At 40.4% G+C, this 20,778-nt stretch overlaps 1 protein-coding gene across 4 annotated transcripts in view; it reads left to right on the plus strand.

The window, feature by feature from the left end:
* The window catches only part of TXNRD1 (thioredoxin reductase 1), a 39,329-nt gene extending 22,421 nt beyond the window's left edge, over nt 1-16,908 (plus strand). For all 4 annotated transcript variants that reach the window (XM_068142286.1, XM_068142288.1, XM_068142289.1 and 1 more), the window contains 8 exons: nt 728-953; nt 2,271-2,363; nt 3,315-3,391; nt 5,219-5,375; nt 7,454-7,561; nt 9,482-9,577; nt 11,936-12,070; nt 15,314-16,908. In XM_068142286.1, coding sequence (XP_067998387.1) covers nt 728-953; nt 2,271-2,363; nt 3,315-3,391; nt 5,219-5,375; nt 7,454-7,561; nt 9,482-9,577; nt 11,936-12,070; nt 15,314-15,376 — 955 coding nt within the window. In that variant the 3' untranslated portion in view covers nt 15,377-16,908. The remainder of the gene's footprint in view (nt 1-727; nt 954-2,270; nt 2,364-3,314; nt 3,392-5,218; nt 5,376-7,453; nt 7,562-9,481; nt 9,578-11,935; nt 12,071-15,313) is intronic.
* The last annotated feature ends 3,870 nt before the right edge of the window (nt 16,909-20,778 follow it).

Consider the following 20,778-nt stretch of genomic DNA (forward strand, 5'->3'; position numbering starts at 1 on the left):
GAGAAAGAGACACTTGGTTTGTATTTAAATCTTTGGAGAGCTGCATTGCCAAGCTGCCTAAGCCTCTGCTGAGCAAGCGTCATGCCTTCATGAGAAGCCCTGGTTTTATAGTGTAGGTCCAATGCGTGGTAGAACTGATGCAGCTTGATGAAAGAAATGGAAAGCAGGCAAATAAACCTGTTCTCCATAATTTTATACTTCTGTGTCTGCCTGCCGCTGTGGTTTGCATAAATTATTTTACTGTCTGTGTACGTTGGCACCATGTGTAACACTTTAGTGAAAGATCAGGTTCTCAAAGAAGTGAGGATGATATTTTTATCTTGAAGCCAGGCCCCTTCTTATTCATTTTAGCTCTTGGGAGCTAAAATTTGCAACAAAGTATTTGAAGCAAGATTCAGAGGAAAGAAAATCAACCTATCTTTTTTTTGAACAGTGTGTCCTAAGTTTCTGTAAAAAAAATAATAATCAGAACTTATGTGGTGATTCTGAATTCTCATCTTTGTACTCCTAATTAGGACTCTTTAGTTTGGCATGTACTGATTTTATGTTCCAGCTGATTTCTAAAACAATTAAGTTGTGGGGTATTTTTTAGTGAGCAGGAAGGGACTAAAGTCATATTCTTGCAGAAGAAATGAGATGAATAGAAAGCAAAACCATTCTTCTGGTTACCTCTAATTTTCTTTTTTTTTCTCTCTCCTTTTTTATTTTCTTTTCTTTTTTCCATCAGTGATGATCTTTTCTCTCTGCCTTACTGTCCAGGGAAAACCCTGGTGGTTGGAGCTTCTTATGTTGCCTTGGAATGTGCAGGGTTTCTTGCAGGTCTTGGGTTAGATGTCACTGTAATGGTGAGATCTATCCTCTTAAGAGGATTTGACCAGGATATTGCAAACAAAATTGGTGAATATATGGAAGAACATGGAGTCAAGTTTATTAGGGAGTTTGTGCCGATCAAGGTAGGCTCAAAGCAGTGTTTGACTACAATTGATTGCAATGTATCTGTCATGATGTTTGAAGATTTAAGTTATTTTAGCGAATACCCAACAGCTGAATTTGTAATACAGGATCTCCTGTGATACAGTGTGGCTTAATTTTTGCTTTCAACTGACCTGAGTCCATGAATCATGTGTAATTGAAAGGTACAATTTAGTTGTAGTACTAAAATTTTATGAGATTCCAGAACTGGATGGGTTAGCATATAATGCATTAAAAATGTTATTCATCCTGCTCCTGCAAATGTGGAATATATTTAAATTCAGCAGTTGTACTGAAATCTGTGAAACTTCTTGCAGGCTCATTATTAGGCAGATATATAATTTCCTGGACGATCGGGGCCAGTGCTTCACAAATAGTCACATTTTTCATTGCCAGTTCTCAAATTCTCAGCCAGCAAATACAGCTTATGTGTGCCCAGGACCAATGAACTATCCAGAAAATTAAATGGGCTTTGGAAGTATCCATCTATATCCTTTACTTGCTAGAGTCCTTAGATGCCCGTTCAGTTTTCGTTGAAGTCAGTAGGAGTACTCGTGCAGCTAGTTGCATACATGTAGGGGAATGTTCAGGTTGAAAAGCAGATTAGATATGATCTGGAGCTTTTCCTGTGTAAAACAAAAACTTTTTCTTAATTTTGTTTTTTCACAATAATTAGTGCTTAATTATTATAAAATAGGAAATAATGTGTTAAGCTATTTTCAATTTGGCAGGAAGCTGCTGGTCACATTTTGTCAGCCATTTAAAGCCAACTGCTGCCCTCTCCTGCAAGGCCATGGCAGTTTTTTATGTCACACTAATGTAATTTGAAACAGGGCAAAGGCCTGTACTGCTAAGGGCTGGGCTATGATAGTGGCTTCCCATGGATGGAAGGCACACTGGTCCTGTAGGTGTGTCTGGAGAAAATGTTTCCAGATCTTGCAGAAGTTCCCTTCTTCCTCACCTCCTCTGTCCCCAGTTGATAACCAGCAGCTCATGTGGAGGGCGTGGGCAAGAACTTGACTATCAATCAACCTTTATAAGCAGAAATGAGGTCTTACTGTCTTGGTCTTAAGAATCAATGCATGGAGATAAAAATACTTAAATATGCAAGTAGTAATCACATATCTAGAGAAAGGTGAAAATATCTTTAGGGTAAATACTTTCTTTTAAGTCATGGTTAAACACTCTTAATTATAAGATATGTAGTTGGACAAAGATACACTTGCATAGCTTTATCTGAATATTTGAACCTAACCCATTTTTTTCCTTCTCTTCCCTTCCCCCCTCAAATTATATAGGTTGAGCAGATTGAAGAAGGAGCTCCTGGAAGATTGAAAGTTACAGCCAAGTCTGCAAAGGGAAATAAAATAATTGAAGGGGAATACAATACTGTGAGTCCTATCTCTGTACATGATAAAATGTGAAATGGCCTTCCATTTGATGTTAAGAAGTTTTGAGATATTTTAATCATAGTTTAGATTTTTTTTTTTTAATGATTTTAATCATTACCATATGCTAATTGCACAGAGTCAGGTAATGAACGTGCCCAACGTCCCAGAATCCATGGGCATGAATCTCACGTGCCCTGCCAAATCACTTGGCACACCTCTGAAACCTGTTTCTTAGCTTAGGGATGTGTATGAGCTTGGTTGTCTAGTGTCAGGTACAGGATTTTTCTCCAGTGGGATATTATTCATAAATGATAAGTAATGATTTATAGTAGCTTCCATAGTAGCTGAAGCACGTTCTGGAGTTAGGACAAAAACATGGTCTGTGCAAGAGCTAAACAAACAGGTGTCATGCCTTCTCAAGACCTGTTGTTGATGCAGCACCTTCACAAAAACACCTAACACCCTCTGGCAAGGCAATCAGGGAACAGCACATACTTAGAACAGTAAAATTGCAGTGTGCAGGTATACCATTATGTTTGATTGACTGCTTCCACCACCTCTCACCTCACTCATTTTTCCTAGGCCTTGAAGCTGAGAGGAAAAAAAAGTTGTCAGTAAAGTATTTAGAATTATACAGAATGCATAAAGACAAGCATTTGCCACCCTGAGATTTTAGACTACAAATACTGTGTGGCATTGACCTCATTTTGCCTGTACAATCCATTAGTCATCCCATAACAAGGACTTGTCTCAGTGCATCATATTGTTAGGTTTTGCTGATGTGACTTGTCTTGAACTCTATGAATGTACAATGGGTAACTAATGTATTCATCTTAATGTGGCCAAGCCTTAGATACTGATTATTTGTGTATGGGGAAAATAATAGATAGCCTCATGCAGATGTACTTTTGATGTTTTAAAAAGTCAGTAACATGAATTACTGTTTTGCAGGTATTGCTAGCAATTGGAAGAGATTCATGCACAAGAAATATTGGCTTGGACAAAGTTGGAGTGCAAATCAATGAAAAGTAAGGACAGGTGTCTGCACTGAGCTTGTGTAATTTGTTGTTGCAATGGTAGTGGTGCATAGACATTCAAATATGTGGAGGAAGTTTTTTTTTCCTGTTTGCATTCTCTTCAACAGGAGGCTTTGTAGGCCATAACTGCATTTTATCCCACAGTACTGTCACATTTACTTCTTGATACTGAAATGTCAGTTTCTGCATGCTGGGAGTCAAAAGTGTCTGTTCCATTCTGTCTAGGTTCACAGATCACAGAATCACAGCATTTATCTGGTTGGAAGAGGCCTCAAAGGTCATCCAGTCCAACCCTTGACCCAGCACCAAAGGGTCAACACTAACCCATGTCCCTAAGCACCAGGTCCACATGGCATGTGAACAGTCCCAGGGATGGTGACTCCAACATTCTCCTGGGCAGCCTCTTCCAGTCTTTAAGAATGCTTTCAGTGAAGAAATATTTCCTAATATCAATCTCAGCTTATTCCCGTGACAGGTGTTTCTAGTTGTTCCTTGCACTCTTTTGTTCCCATTTCTTTGTTTTTATCTCTACCACCTCTTGGGGCAGAGATCTGTCCATACGGGGTTTTAGTGTGATAGAGTTTGTGTGTATTTTAATGCAAATGCTACTATATATTAATTCTGAAATGTAAGGTCAAAGTAGCATTCCTTAGACTCAAAAGTTGGAGTTAGTGATGTGTTTGAGGAAGGGTTTATTTCTTTCCTTAGAGCCACCCTTTGGCAACAGTCTGTGTCCTGTAGAGGAGCATTTTATGTTTAATGTAGTGAGGTTCTTGCACCAGAGAGTGGAGCTATCAGTAACATTTTCAGTATTGGTAAGTGAAACATCTAGACATGAGGTCTGGAAGGCCTTCCTTTTGAAGAAGAGACACAGGGCCATGAACTTGGCTTGGTAGTCTGTGGAAAAACAGTGCAGAGGGTTGCTTGCATATGAACATAGTGACCAGTGTTTCTGAAGGGAACTGTTGTGATGTTCTAGATAAGTGGAAATTTTGGTCCACTCAGACTTGGCAGACCTATATTGTCTTGTAGAACAATACACATCTTTCTGGCATCAGGACACCTATTGCTAGCCCAGTAGAATGAAATACAAAATTATTAGCATAAACTGGGTATTTGTTAACAAAAGCAAAACTGCAAAAGTTGGATTTTCATACAGAAATCGCCACTGGTCCCTCAAGCAACTGTGTGACTCTTCCTGTGCCTGTCTGACAAGGTTTCCCTGTTACATATGTTTTCTGAAGTAATATTGTACTATCTTATTTATTAATGAAGTAGGAAATATTAATAATTAAAAGCTTCCATTAGCTCAATACACTTGTAGCTAAAATGCTGGCTGTCCCTTAAGTAGGATGTCTGACAGCTTGACCTGTCTCTGTGCAGAAGCCTGAAGGATGAGTTTATAGAAACTGCCTCAGCCACTGGACTGGAATTTCAGTAGTGGATAAATTCTTTTGTCCTACAGTTTGAGTGGGAGAATGGCTCTTCCTGACGTTCCTCAAGGTTATCAGTATACAGTTCAGCTGGTAGCGGAGGGTGTTTGAGGAAAGGTTTTATACCTCAGCAAATAATTGATTCAGGAGATGAATCACAACTTCATGGGCTACCTCCTTATCCAGTGTGTAAATTCTTGTCATTTTGGCCAACTTGGCACTATTTTAAGTCCATTCCCGAGCCTGTCAGATTGTGAATATGATTTCTTCCACTTGTACTTCAGATACGTGTCTTTATCTTAAAGCTAAAGGGCTGAACTCCTACAAGGTTATTGGCCCCTCCAGTCTTCACTTAGATCTTTCTTCTTGTTAATTCAAATTGCAGAACAGGAAAAGTTCCTGTCAACGATGAGGAGCAGACAAACGTGCCCTATATCTATGCTGTTGGAGATATATTACAGGACAAGCTGGAACTCACACCAGTGGCAATCCAGGCAGGAAGATTGTTAGTTCGAAGGCTTTATGCTGGGGCAACCACTAAGGTAAGGAACCAGTTGCCACAAAGCACTGTCGTTGCTCTACTTCTAAATGCAGGGTGCAAGTTTGCCTGTTTATGGAATAAGCGCAGTAGGCTTTTATGGATTAGCTTTGATGATCACTTTAGTTTTCCCTGTGAAAAGATATTACCGCAGATATCTTCTGCTAATTGTGTGGGATGAAACTAATACCTTCTGGATTAAGCAGTAGTCTCTTTCTGTGTTAAGAGGCTTTATCTTTCTCTCAGAGTATAATGATAATAAAATTAACTGAGATCATTTAACTTGTTTTTAACTCTACTGCCTTCCCTAAATGTCAGCAATCATTCCCATTCCATTAAATGCTGTAACTCTATTTCACAGGCAGTTTACTAAACTTGGTTTTGGTCCCTAAGTAGAGTGTAATAGTTTTTGATGCTCTGCATTTTCAATGTTTTTTCCACTTCTCATCTGTATTGTTTTGATGTAATATATAGTTCTGCTTATACGATCAAATGTACCAGTAAGTCAGAACATACTTGTACCTGAGAAGTTGAATTCATCAATTCAGTGTTTACATTTGCTACTAGTGCAATTGTAGGTTTCAATCGAATTATGCTAGTCCTAAGAGGAGTAAAATTAGTACACATTTACACCTCATCCTTAAATCAGGAGTAAAGGAGAGTGTCTTTAAGGACCTGTTATCCAAGCACCATTGTTACCCAAGCACCATTTCAGAACAAGAGGACACAGTCTCAAGCTGCGCCAGGGAAGGTTTAGACTGGATGTTAGGAAGAAGTTCTTCATAGAGAGAGTGATTGCCCATTGGAATGGGCTGCCTGGGTAGGTGGTGGAGTTGCCATCACCGGAGGTGTTTAGGAGGAGACTTGATGGGGTGCTTGGTGCCGTGGTTTAGTTGATTAGATGGTGTTGGATGATGGGTTGGACGCGATGATCTTGCAGGTCTCTTCCAACCTGATTTATTCCATTCTATTCTACTGATGTGGGTCCTTGTCTCACCTTCCTAACCATAGGCTGTGATCTTAATTTTTTTTTTTTTTTAAGAGCCTGCTGTATTCATATGAAGTGTAGCTGCTGGCCAAAGTTTGACAGAGTTGTTTTAGGCTGGCAGGTAGTGCAGTACAGTAACCGAGTCCTGAATCAGTGTGCATAATGTCAATATATCAGGCAGGCAAAGCTTACGAGAGCTATAGCTGGAGCCAGAATTTGCTTCTTGCTGCAGTACTGTGGATATACTCGTGAGGCAGGTTTGGATTTTGTGTCCAATTTTGTGCTCCTCAGTACAAGGACAGGGCAAGTCCAGCAAAGAGCCATGACTATTAAGGGACTGCAGCATCCATCATATGAGAGAGGCTGAGACAGCTGGGGGTCTTGATACCCTGCAGAAGAGGTGGCTTATGAGACTCATTGTGTATTTATGCCTGATGGTAAAGAGTAAAGATGATGGAGCCAGGCTCTTTTCAGACGTATACAATACAAGGACAAGAGGCAATGGATTCAAAGTCAAACACAGGAAAATAACATTTAAATACAAGAAAAAAAGATGTTTACAGTGTGGGTGCTCAGGCCCCAGATGTTGCCCAGAAAAAAGAGCTGGGGTTAGTGTTTGCCTCTCATGGTATGCAACAGGGCACACAGTATCAGCTCTAGTTTTAGCTTTTTCCCGCAAATGCCTGTAGTTCATGTCTTTGGTTCTTGGCATCCTCTAGGCCAGAGTTGATAAAGATGATGTTTTTTGGATGGTGGTGATGTCTCTGCAGCATCCACAGCTAAAAGCAGCATGCTTTGTAGGTCTGGTACATGTTTAAAATAGGGCATTGAATTTCCTCTTCCTTTTAATCTATGCATAATAATGTCAGTGTGGCTTTAAACTGTCTGTTCTTGCTCCAGTTAACACCTCTGAGAGGAACAAAACTAACACTGTAGCTTAATGAGGGAAAAAAAAATAAAGGCAAGTAGCTTTCAGAATTATGAATAATCCACTTTTTTTCTTCCTGCCTTTCAGACTGGTAGATTTTTATCCAGTGTGCTGATTTTATTACTGATGTTGTGTGGGTTTTTGTTTTGTTTTGAACGCCACACAGTGCGACTATGTGAACGTTCCAACTACTGTATTCACTCCTTTGGAGTACGGAGCCTGTGGGTACCCTGAAGAGGTTGCAGTGGAGAAGTTTGGGGAGGAAAACATTGAGGTAAATGCCTTAGTTTCATCTGGATTCTGAGCTCCCAACTTGTAATTTAGAATAATGTTAAAAGTCCATTAAAACATCATTCTCTGTTCTGATGTAAGGGCAGGAGGTGACTAGGTACATTTTTTGTGCTCTGTGGCAGTTGCTAGACACATTATAAATATAGACCCCAGTTCTAATAGCTCTAGTTGCACATATGGACTATTTTTGGCAAACAGAGCTTGAAGGTGGAATATTTGGTTAAAAAAAAAAAGGAGTTTATTTGTGTCTGCAAATGCTTCAGGGGAAGTTAAAGCTGGTTATGTGGTGGAAGCAATACATTGGTTTTAGTGTCAAAGTGGAGGTACAGTGTGGCAAATTCCTTGCTATGGTTGTTTTTACTTTACGGAACTAAATGTTGTGATGCTCATTTTTTCCTGTTTATTTTGACTATGCAAGGAGGTATGTGCCTAATTTTACTCACGTGAGGGATCCCTTTTCATTTACTGGGATTGCTGGTCAAGAGTGAAATGGGATGTACATAAGCACTTAGTGCCTAAGGCTGTTCTTACAAAATACTGTACAAACCACATTACAGAAAGCATGAGGGGAGGGAGTCTGACAATAAACTGAACTTTTATGTTCCATGAAGATCAGCTGAGAAGCATTATTTGGGAAAATGGGTGATGGTTCAGAGAGGTGAGAACTTGCCTCTCTCTGGCCAGGTACATGTTTTTAATTTGCACTGTGGAGAAAAGAAGTAATTATAACTTAAAAATGGCAGTACTACAGGGCAGGGCTTTAAAATCTGTTCTCCCCATAAAGTTGGTGTATATGAAGTCAGGGTTTTGCTACTGAGTCAAATTCTTTCTGTCACATGCATAATACTGGCCCCTTCTTTGGGGAGGATACACTTTCTGTTTTCAAATCCATTTTTGAAAGCAGGCATCCAGAAGCATTTCTGTTGTGGCTGAAGTCCTAATTTAATTTATTCTGAGCTCTCTATGTCGCTGTGCTGGCTTTTGCAACCTTCAGTAGGATTATTGAGTTGCATCTGTCATTCTGATCTGTTAAATTAAAGTTAAATAAATGCATTGTAAGTGCATTAAGATGGAAAAACACTGAGCTGTCTCTCCTAGTTTGTGAAGGGACATATTTTTACCAGAGTTTTATCAATTAAAAACTGATTTTGAACAGTAATTAGTCTAGGGGTAGCTTGTAATGGGAGTTGTTTGGAGTTCTGGGTAGAACACCCAGTGTTTTTCTAAGTGGTGTGTCATACAGGAAGGTGAGGAACCTTGTCTGTGGTTAGGAGTCAGTGCAGTGATATTGGCTGGGGCAGCTAGAAGAATGGGGTGTGATTTTGGGTTTTGTTGGTTTGGGGTTTTCTTGGCTTTGTATTTAATTATATTTTCCATTTTGCAGTGATCTCTAAGACAGCATGCAAAATCATGCCCTCATCTCTCCTAAACCCAGACTCTGAGTCTATTTCTTTCCTTTTTCTGCTCTGAGAAATACTTTTGCCTTCATCCTGGGTAGACCCAGAGACGATAGAGTTGTCTTATATTCTTCTAATTTAAGGGCATGATGAATTACATTCTGAGAGTGTAGTACACTTATGGCTGCTTTATTTCTTTTCTTTTTATATTTTTTCTTCTTTTAATTATTGGATAGCACTAGTGCTAGTCTTGTTGAAGCTCTCTTCTTTGGCATTCATCAAGGGGAAAGAGTCTCCCCCTCATCTCAAGTACTCCAAATTCTATGTGAACGGCTGATTGCAGATGAAGAGTTACTAGTTAATGGTTTGTCCTTGTGCTGTGTCACAGTTGATTGAAAGTTTTTATGTATGATTTCCCAAAGTGTTTGTGGTCATTAGTAAAGCTCTACCTCTGAAAGGACAAAACTCTTTTTTTTCTGTTTTTTCAACCTATGTTGTATTTCTAGGTGTACCATAGCCATTTCTGGCCACTGGAGTGGACAGTGCCATCCAGAGACAACAACAAATGCTATGCAAAGATAATTTGCAATATCCAAGATAATGTAAGTGCATCCTTCCTTCGGGGAAACGCAGCAGATACCTGTTCTTCATAGGGATAGCTGATACCACAGCTATAAATAGGTTATGTTCAATAAATTACAATTAATTTTTTTCCTGTCTTTTGAAATATAATAAACTAAAGCACTGGATAAGTATTTGTACAAAAATGGTCCTTAGGAAACCAGAAAATTGTGCCATTGCTGTTGGTATATAGTATTTTTATATGTATGTAAAACAAGAAGTACAGACCCTCCAAGGCTGTTTGTTAGCTTTGGAAAGTGAACAAATCAACTGGATGTAAAGCTGGGTAGAAGTTTAGTTGGTTTATCTTATTGTCACCTCCCCAGTCTGGGATGTTCTTTTCTGGGAGGTTGCTCTCTCTGAGGTTGAGATCTCTCAGAAACCACCACAACTTATAACCTCTGCAAATCCACAGTGTCTATACAACTCCTGAGCCCGTTCTAACAGGATTAATGTATCTTGCCTGCACAAATCTCATTGAGAGTGATAATGCCAGGATTATCCTTGGACTGGGATAAAATTTCGTGGCAATGGAAATGTATAGTACCTGCTGAAGCACAAGCAGAGTTAGTGATTGGTTAAAAGAATTGGGATGCTCTTTTCTGAATGATGATCATCTGTTTAATAAAACATTAGTTTAGTTTAATATTCTTAATTATTATGCTGTTGTTATGTATTCCTACTAAAACAGTGGCATAGAGCTGTCAGTCCTTGAAAATTCTTTTAGCTATTTTGGCTATTTTCTTTTATCATTAGATACAGATTTAATTTTCTACTGTCTTTCTAAGCATGACATCACCATATTGTAAAATTTGCAAACTTTCCTGGTTTTGCCCATCTCTTTCTGGAGGAGTTTCTGCTGGTGTGGGAGCTATTCTAGAACCCATGGTTGTGTTCCTCATCCAAAGTTACTAAAGAAAATGTAAAACATGATGATTTAAAGTATTTCAGTGAACTGTTTCAATTTCTTGTCTTGAAAATTTGGAAAATCAGAGTAGAAATCACAGCATCACCAAGGTTGGAAGAGACCTCAAAGATCATCGAGTCCAATCTGTCACCACAGACCTCATGACTAGACCATGGCACCAAGTGCCACATCCAGTCTCCCCTTGAACACCTCCAGGGATGGTGACTACACCACCTCCCTGGGCAGCCCATTCCAATGATGAATGAAAATCCTTAAACATGTAGGGGTAGAGCTGAGAGTTTACCTGGATGAGAAATAGTATAGTAACTGTTTAAAATTGTAGTTACCTTGGTTTCACTGCTATGGTTTGATTTTTTACGTATGTCCATGTTTCTGAAGGAAAATAAGGATAATTCCATTTCAGTTATTAACTAATTACAACTTTTCTTATTTAAATAAGCCATGTGATAAAGCTCAGTCCTTAGGTTTCAATACTTTCAATAGAGTATCCTCACTCCCTTATATGTTACATATAGTGGGAAGGGCTGATAAATTTTGGTGTCTAACTGGGCTACGTCTGTGCTCAGCAAACTCATATTAATGCTGTGAAAAAGCTACTAAACCCCATAGCAGTTGGCATTTGCTAAAGGAGATTTGGTTTTCTTAGAGAAACAAGCTTTTCCTTAGAAAAACAGGTCTAAGTCAGTACAGCTTGTTCTATTGAGTGTTTGCTGAGGATGCATCTGCAGTTTGATGTATTTTGCAATTGAACAGTAATATAGATGAGAGAAGTGTGAAGTAATAGTATATCTACCTTGTAACTGGATGTCTTTTGGTTTGTTTTGCCAGTCTCGAAGTATATTATCTCCTAATGACAGGGAACCCTGCAATTAGACTAGTCATCAGTTTAGTTATAATACACTTCCTGCCACATCTCATTAGGCAGAATTTTAGCTTGTGGCTCTTCCCTGTCAGCAACTATCAAACTGAAAGTTCTTCAGTAGGTAAGCACCATGCAATCACCCACCATAGGCCCTGATACTGCAAACCTTCGTGCAAGGTGCTCAGCTTCCCTTAGGCAAGCAGTCAGTTGTAATGAGTGGAATGGCTTGCCTGAATAAAATTGAAATGCATGTTTGCAACTGGGATACACACATAATTATCAAGCTGAGACCAGGGTGTGTGTTAAATTTGTGTACTGTTGATACAGAGGACTCCTGCGCAAAACTTTGTAAAGAGTTGAACCTTTTACTTTTCAGAGAGAGAACAAAATTATACCAACTGTCTGCCATCTGTTGGTGCTCATGATAGTTCATGTTTGTGTGGTTATATTAATTTTTGGTTATGTAGTCTGAGTAAGAAAATCTTACATGTTGTCTAAAGAGAACTGAACGCATGACTCTGCTTGCGTTTGCTTATCTTTGGTACTTAGGAGAGAGTCATTGGTTTCCACGTCCTTGGTCCAAATGCTGGAGAAGTCACCCAAGGGTTTGCAGCCGCTATGAAATGTGGGATAACAAAAGAACAGATGGACAACACCATAGGAATTCATCCTGTCTGTGCTGAGGTTTGTATATGTAATCACCTCATAGCCCAGCTCTCGTAGCGTTCTGGGGTAAGGTGTTGGACATCTGAACAGCAGAAAAAGAAAAAAAGAAAGAGGACTGAATCTGAGAGAAAGTAAAGAGGAGGAAAGGTCAGGAAGTTACCTGGTTTTAATAGTTAGAAATTTAACATTAAGATTTAATCTGGGATTTATTATTATTTTTTAATATGTTAATTTGTGGAATGCTTGTGGTCTCCCCTAATCCAGTACACTCCCAAAGGCAAGTACAGATTTTTCCTCACCCTTGAAGTTCTATTTGTGAAGGCTACATTGATTGGGCTTTTTTAGATATGTGCACTCAAAACAGGCTTATAAGCTAGTACTGTGGAAGGAGACCAGCTGCAAGACAATTTTTTCTATAAGGTTCTGCCTTTTTAAAGATCTCTCCTTTACTCTGTAGGTCTCCACTTTTGAATTACACAACAGCACACAAACATTCCTTGTGTTTATCTTTCTGTTCCTCTTGAAGGAAGATATTATTTTTTTTTAGCATGTGGAAGATGGCTTCTCTTAGGTGTAAATCAGAGGTACTCCACTGAATTTTAGTACCATTAGGAACAGTTTATATTAGGTGAGGGCCCCTGCAAACAGGATGCTGGTCTGTACAAGTGAAATCTGCTTCTCTTGTTTTGTTTCATAAGTAGTACAGTATGAGCAATACAACATGAATTCTGTTAATGGAATGGAATCTGAGTAATCTTCATATCCACAATACAGATTCAGGGTTTTTTTTTCTGTAGTATCACCTAATGATGTTCTTAGAAGCCCTTGAAGAAGGCTAGTGGATCCTTGTCTTACCAGGGGCCCTGTGCAGGGGGAACATAGCTCAGAGAACCATTCAAACCTGTGAACTCAAGTGAGATATTAGCATATGCAGTGTGAAGAGAGGATGACAGTCATAATTTATTCTGGACATCTGAGCTGCTAAAATTGAAACTGAATAGCACAATGATTAGATATAATTTAGAGAGGTAATTTCAGATAATCATATTTGTTTGAGGGGGAGAGGAAGAAATTGGCTCAGGAGAAGTACACTATTTAAAAGCTCCAGGGAACAACGATCAATTTTAGTGGCAGTCTTCAAAAGGTTTTTTTATGCCTGTTACTTAATTTACTCTCTCAAGCAGTAAACAAAACTCAAAGTGCAACATGGTGCTCTTTGATTTAAAAAATGCCTAAAAATTGTTTGGAGTTTATGAGGACTGCACATATCTGGATGAATAGAATGATGGATAATGGTAGTGTTATTTTTATCTCTCATCCATGTAAAAGCTAAGGAAAATGAAATCTGACCTGAGCAAGAAAGGTACAGTGTTGCAGGGTCAAATGCTGACATCTTCACTGGCATTAGTGCTAATTCATTGCTCAAAGAATGTCTCTTGTAAAACATGGTATGACTCTGAAAAAGATGGCAAGACTGAGAGCCAGGTTTCACTTGTCTTACTCCAACAGCATTTTGTTCTGCAGAATACATGAATTGTGGATGGAATTTCTTGCAAGGCAAAATACAAATAACTGTAAGCACAGAGCTGGTAGGGCAGCCTTACAGAGAATTACCTCTCAGCACAGGCTTGTGCTGCACTGCTTGAGATACAAGCATGTGTAACTGAACATCTGTGATGAAGAGTGTCTTCTGAAAGCTGTGATGGATCTTGAGTGTAGCCAATGATGGCTTTGCAGCCATTGGATCTAAGGTTTTGTGTTCATTTCAATAACTAACAAACTCTGTCAGAACCCCATGTTTCCATTAATTGTCAAATACTCTCCATATGCCTTGCTAGAGTTAGGGACCTGTGTGGTGCTTGCAGCCACTGGAATGGGTTAGCACACCCTGAGCTTGCAGTCGGGCCAAGAAGAAAGCAGATACATTTTGTGGGGTTTAATCTTTGTCTTTCAAAATGAAATAATAAATAAAGATTCCTGTATGATGGAACTCTGTAGATCAGAACTGAAGAGTTAGAAAACCTGTCTCAAGCCATGCACTAGAGTTTAAACATAGCTGTTCTTTTGCCATGTATATTCGACATCCATTTGTCTTCCTGATTTGTGTGTGACACTTTACATGCTTACAGAAGGTGGAAGAGGTGTGTCATTTATTGCTACTGCTCTCTGAAGAGCTGCTAGCAGCCTTAATGCAGCAAAGCTTCTACTTAGGGCTTCTACTGTAGGGCTTTCAGATCCCCATTATCTTTAGCTACTTCAGTGTGATTTGCATAATTGAAATGTGCTGCATGTACTTTTATTCTATGCTAAGTTTATTTTTCCTGAGAGATGGCTTTGATGATAGCTAATTATTGGAACTTTGAACCATTTAAATAGAAGTGGGTTTGATTTCCTTTTTTTCCTTTCTGTATTATATCTATGCAAAACTCTGCAATTATGTGCATAGCAAAGTTCCACTATAAACCAAGTTTTTATGATTTTTTTTTTCTTCTTGAATTTTGATACCTTTAATTTTACAGAAATTATTCTTGAATATGTTGCTTTCTTTTAATGAGACTTGAAAGCAGTAATGATTGGACTGTTTCAAGCTACCTTAGCTGTTGTCCAGAAGACAGAGATCAATGACATAACGTCTACATCAGCAATCAGTTCCACATTTCCATAATATCTGGAAATATATTCAGTATCACTAAGGTTGGAAGAGACCTCAAAGATCATCGAGTCCAACCTGTCACTACAGACCTCATGACTAGATTAGGGAGGACACCACTGCCCACTGCAGGCTTCAACTCACGACCTTCCCATTAAGGGTCTTATGTGCTACCAACTGAGCCACATCCTGGCTGTTATATGTTCTCTCTAAGTGCTGTAGTCTTGTGTTAACTTCATTCTCCCAACAAAGAGGTTATCTTTGAGCCATAAAGCCACTTATTCATTAGGTGTACACTCTGGGATTTATTGTTGCTGAGCTCGTTCCCACTGTAAAAACTTAGGAGATTTAAGACACAGGGTGGTGTAAAGCCATGTCATTTCCTTAATTCCTTCTTTTCCTCTGTAAAAGGAGGACCATAAGGTAAAGGAAGAGAAGAAAGGGTATTTGAGTGTTTGTGCAAGTGTGTGTGGCAAGAAATTTAAGTGTATGTTTTTCATTATTATTTTATTACTTAGCAGTGGTTTTGAGCATTATGCCCAAGTTTATCTTCCAGAAAAGAAGATTAATTTTGACCATACTAAAAGTCTTCTTTTTTCTTTCTCTTTAAGATATTCACCACTCTGTCTGTGACTAAGCGTTCTGGTGAAAATACTCTTCAGGCTGGATGCTGAGGTTAAAGACCCCCATTCTTGTTATTGCCAGAGACTGACCTTCATCACAATGTCCAACTTGTGCAATTCAGAAGAAAGGCTTAGGGACAATCCATCCTTGGATGCCTGCAGAAGTGTGTAGATACTAACCAGCACATTCTGTCATCCTAATGGAGAAGAGCACTGTGGGAGTTGGTCACTTGTGGTGATTGGCTGGCAATTAGCAATGCAATGGGAATATTGACTATGGAGCTGTTGCTTAGCAGGGCATTTAACAGATGCTTTTATGAAGTCATAGCCTGAAGCCTGCATTGTCTGGTGGGCAGTGATGGAAGAACTGCTAGCACAGCTGGACAACTGTTCTGGTTTGGTTTCATTCCTCTCTAGTTTCTTACTTGAACAAAGAACCTCTGAACTCAAGAAAATTACCACAAGTTCAGATAATTGTATGGTGCCCCTGGGTGCTGGGTTATAGCAGCAATGACAAAGTCTCCTGAGCATGTGTTTACCAGCTCACATGCCTGTGGAGGGGAAATGGGGACTGCATGTTTGATCATGAGGAAGAAAATAACATTTGAAAAACGTTTAGTGCCATCTAGAATAACTTATTTCTTGGCTTCCAAACTGACTGCATTGTGACTTTTTTATTTCAGAGAAACTCAGTTGTGAAAATGTTCTTGTTAGTGAGAAGGGCAAATATTTTTTTACTAAGGCCTTGTTATACAGGAAGTTGTTTGTTCTTTTTCCCCCTGAAAGGAATAACCATGGCATATAACACAGATGTGGTCTACTTAGCTTTATCTTGCAGCTTACGTGATTATAATTAATCCAGTTTGGAACTGACAGAGCTCCAATGTTGAATAAATTACAGTTCCAAGAATTCCCTGCAACTTTATTAGAGTTGAACACAGTCCTTCTTTGTAGGTGATCCATTGTATGTTGCACTACTTCAGGTAAAAATTGGACACTTTGAACACAGCAGTGTTGAGGTTTCCCCTCGGATTACTAGGATAAAACAAACAACACCCCCCCAAAGCAAGAAAGCAAAGAAAACTCTCACCCAACCTCCAAAACCCAATAGTGAAAAATCTTCAGTGTAGGTATGGCCTAAAAAGCTGTATTTCATTCCATGTGTGCTTTGTTTTACACTTGATTAAGAAAACAATACTTTTAATGCAGAGATTTCCATTGAAAATAACAAATTCTTGAGTATTCCTTCTGTGTTGGGTAAATTTCATTGGTTTTGATCTGTGTTTTCATTGCCCTCTGTTTTAGCAGAATTGGCTGTATTAAATGGTTCTCAGGTGGTTAATAGTGAGGTGTGAAAAGCAGGTAAATGGGCAGAGTGCCTTGTGTCGAAATTTCTACCCAGTAACCAATTCCTGTGCTTCTACTGAGATTTCTAAAAGGGTGTTTTAAGTTATTTTTGTAAACTCATATGTAGTTTAAGTGTTTTTAAATATGTTTTGTATGGTATCATGAACAGTCTGTGGTGGTATTTTTCTGGCCAGTTTATGAAATAAATTGACTATTTGCACAAACAGATGCCTCTTTCGATGCTTCTTCCAAGCAAAGACTGACAGCAAGCTCACTTTTTAGTTTCCAAGGCCAGAAGATGGCCCCTTGATCAACCCAGCTGTGATTTGTTCCCATCTTTTCACAGTATCACCAAGGTTGGAAGAGACCTCAAAGATCATTGAGTCCAACCTGTCACCACAGACCTCATGACTAGACCATGGCACCAAGTGCCACATCCAATCCCCTCTTGAGCACCTCCAGGGACGGTGACTCCACCACCTCGCTGGGCAGCCCATTCCAATGGCGAACGACTCTCTCTGTGAAGAACTTTCTCCTCACCTCGAGGCTAAACTTCCCCTGGTGCAGCTTGAGACGGTGTCCTCTTGTTCTGGTGCTGGTTGCTAGAGAGAAGAGACCAACCCCCTCCTGGCTAAAACCACCCTTCAGGTAGTTGCAGAAAGCAATGAGGTCTCCCCTGAGCCTCTTCCTCTCCAGGCTAAACAATCCCAGTTCCCTCTCATAGGGCTTGTGCTCAAGGCCTCTCACCACCAGCCTTGTTGCCCTTCTCTGGACACATTCAAGTGTCTCAATGTCCTTCTTTTTTTTTAGATTTCAAAGGTGGATATTTCTCAGAAACAGGGTTTGGGTCTATTGTATGTGCATTTCTTCTGCATGCTAAGCAAAGGAGAAGAATATACTTAAAAATAAGAAATTAGTTAGGAAACCTTCCACTGTTTGCACTACCTACCATCTATATAACATCTGCAAACTCAGGAATACAGGCTCCTGAGCTGTTCATATTTAAGCACAGGGATAGCAGCATTTTCACACAGGGAAGACAGATCCTGGAGTGTAGGGAATACAGACATGTGTGAACTTGGCTTTGCAAGATTGGACCCACATACAGGATCGTGTCATAATTGATAATGAGCATTTTTACACTCGTGGCTTACAATGCAGTAGCTGTTGGGTTTATTTTTAATTTAAACTTTTGGGCTTTTATTTTTTGGCTTTTATTTTGGGTGTGCATTTGTGTCATCTGTGCAGAATGATATATATAATATGTTATAACATCTAAGGATGTGTTAAAGAATAGGTCAGAAGGCTGAGGGAGCTGGGGGTGTTTATCCTGGAGAAGAGGCTCAGGGGAGACCTTGCTCTCTATAGCTCCCTGAAGGGAGGTTGCAGCCAGGTGGGGGTTGGTCTCTTCTCTCTAGCAACCAGCACCAGAAAAAGAGGACACAGTCTCAAGCTGCCCCAGGGGAAGTTTAGGCTAGAGGTGAGGAGCAAGCTCTTCCCAGCAAGAGTAATTTGCCATTGGAATGGGCTGCCCAGGGAGGTGCTGGAGTCACCATCCCTGGAGGTGTTCCAAAAAAGCTTGGATGTGGCACTTGGAGCCATGGTTTAGTTAGTCAGGAGGTGTTGGGTGATAGGTTGGACTTGCTGATCTCTGAGGTCTTTTCCAACCTTATTGATTCTCTGATTCTAAATGCCAAAGCAAACTGTTTAATCTTACCAAATGAAGCATACATTGGCTAATGGAGAATTTAAGGAGTTGAACAGTATTTGTAATCAACCCATGTTCATTTGTTAATAACAGGGTTTATCAACTTTACCATGGTGTAACTGAGAATCAGCCTAAATTATTACAGATGTAGATGCAGACAGCAAATTTTACAAACTTTAGCTTTAGCTGATCATTCTCCTTACTCCCCTTTCCCCTTGGTGTGAGTTATTGCAGTAATCCTTAATTTTCTGCAAGTCTCATATTCCAGCTTGCATCCTACCTTCCCCCCTTCAAGACCTGCTGCCTGCCCAGAGTCCCACTGCTGGAGACTCTGTAGTTGCAGAGCCACACAATGGAGTAGTTTTGGACAAGGTGGATCTCCTGAAGATGTCTTTGGGTGCTGGAAGTTTCCTGGTAGGGGAGGTGTCGCTGTGCCTCGTGGGAAGACCTTGCACTTGTAAAGCCTGCTGATGATCGTGTCGCTGGCTGTGCCGTCATGGCACATCCCTTGCTCCAGAAATGACAGCTGGTAGATGATTGTGGAAGTGCCATGTCTGCGTGCTGCTGGTGCATACCATGCCAATGCAAGAGTGTGAAGGCACCAGATGGCTGAATCTTTTACGTAGGACTTGATAGACTCCTTTCAGGTCAGAATACGGTATAAACGTTTCTGGTAAGATGTGAGCTCTGCTGGAAGCGAAGTTTCAGCAGCCCTTTCTCTTTGACGACTGGCATTTCTGATTGCTTGCTTGTCCTCTCTGTGGGATGGTGTGAGACTGCTTTCTTGCCAACACCTATTTGCCCTCCAGAGATAAATTAACTCTGAAAAAAAACCAACCAAAAAAAAACCACCCCTAAAAGCAGAAAGAAGTCACAAAGGAACCTGCCACCCCACTTGCTTCCCTTCTGTATGCACAAAATGGCAAAAGTGTCTTGAAAGATCTCTGTCCTGGAGGCACCATTTGTGTCAGCGCAAGGTATTGGTTTGGGGGTTGCCAACAGGGAGATGGGAGTGAAGCAGGGGCTTGGGCATTTATCAGGGTGGGAAGGTGTTGTGGGGGTGTGTGGGGTGGGAAGGATGAAGGCACAGTGCAGGGCAGGGGCTGTGATGTGTGTGAGGTGTAGCAGAAGGCTTGGGGGAGGGGCATGTGCTCCCCTGAACACCACCAGTCTTAGGAAGCACTGGAGAGAGCTGCAGTGATGGGCAGCCTTTCATGTGGGGCTTCTGGGAGCCTGCAATTCTGAACCATATGTTTTTCAAGGCTGGGATGTTGTAACCAAACCCAAAGGTGGCTCAGAAAATGCTTGTTGCCAAAGGGCAGTGGGAGGCTGCTGGATGCACTCACTGAGACACTCCTTTCCCTCCCCATGCTGGGTGAAAGCTGCATTTCGGGTGTGAGAGAAGGGCTTTACTCTGAGGGACTGCAAGGTCCTGTGGCCAGGCATCTCACAGACAGCATGGGTAGATGGCTGCTGCCAAGGACTTAGTGCTAGTGCCCAGGAGAACAAATAGAACTCTGTCTATTGCTTATTTTGAAAACAAATACATTTATCACAAAGGTTTCCCTTTTAATGTCCTTGTAAAGGGACAAGCAATATCACCCCTGATGGGAAGTGCAGGTGTGCCATGTGGTGTGATATGAAGCAAACAAAAGTAGTGACTTGCGTTTGGGTTTGACCCAGAGTTGATCTTCCCACCCTGACGTTTCTGCTCTGTCATATGTAAGGACATATATATATACACACAGACTATGGAAGGGGCCACTCAGGGCGTTTCAAGGCAAATTTTCCCTTAGATGACATATTGAGGTTCCTGTATCAGGGAATGAAGGAGGATCCCAGAGATAGAAGCTGCTTGACAGAAGTGAACACTGTTCAATGCTGTAGCACAACCACCTCTTGTGAGGACGCTGCTCGTCCCACCACCACCAGTGTATCTGAAAATAAAAGCTCAAGACTTGCAGTAACTTCCCTGAGGTGAGGTGGGTCATGATAGAGGCATGTGTGGCAGAGGGCATGGCAGGTCTGGCACTGTGGTGGTAATGGTAAGGGGGCGTGCAAGGAGACTCATACTGTCCTTGTTTGTGTTTTTCTTGGCTCTGCAAGCACCATTTCTCCCTTAGCTCTACCGCTGCTAAAAATAAACACCTTAAATGAATGGCTTCTCTTTGCATTAAGCTGTTAAAATTGCATCGGTCAATCCAATGAGCACCAAAACTGCTGCCTATTGCACATTTGTAAGTGAGATTCCTTCAGGTTTCTGTTTGGTAGCTGAAGTCAGACAGGTAATACTGATTGCACAAGTGTTTGCTTTTCCATAGGGCAGCATTTTCTCTAATTAAAAAGAACCTCAGTTTAGCTGAGATGGATTTTAGAGCCTGTGAATCACGAGCGTTGT

This window comes from Melanerpes formicivorus, unplaced genomic scaffold (assembly GCF_026170545.1).
Source record: "Melanerpes formicivorus ecotype bairdi unplaced genomic scaffold, bMelFor1.0.p_v2 SCAF_8, whole genome shotgun sequence".
Lineage (NCBI taxonomy): Eukaryota > Metazoa > Chordata > Aves > Piciformes > Picidae > Melanerpes > Melanerpes formicivorus.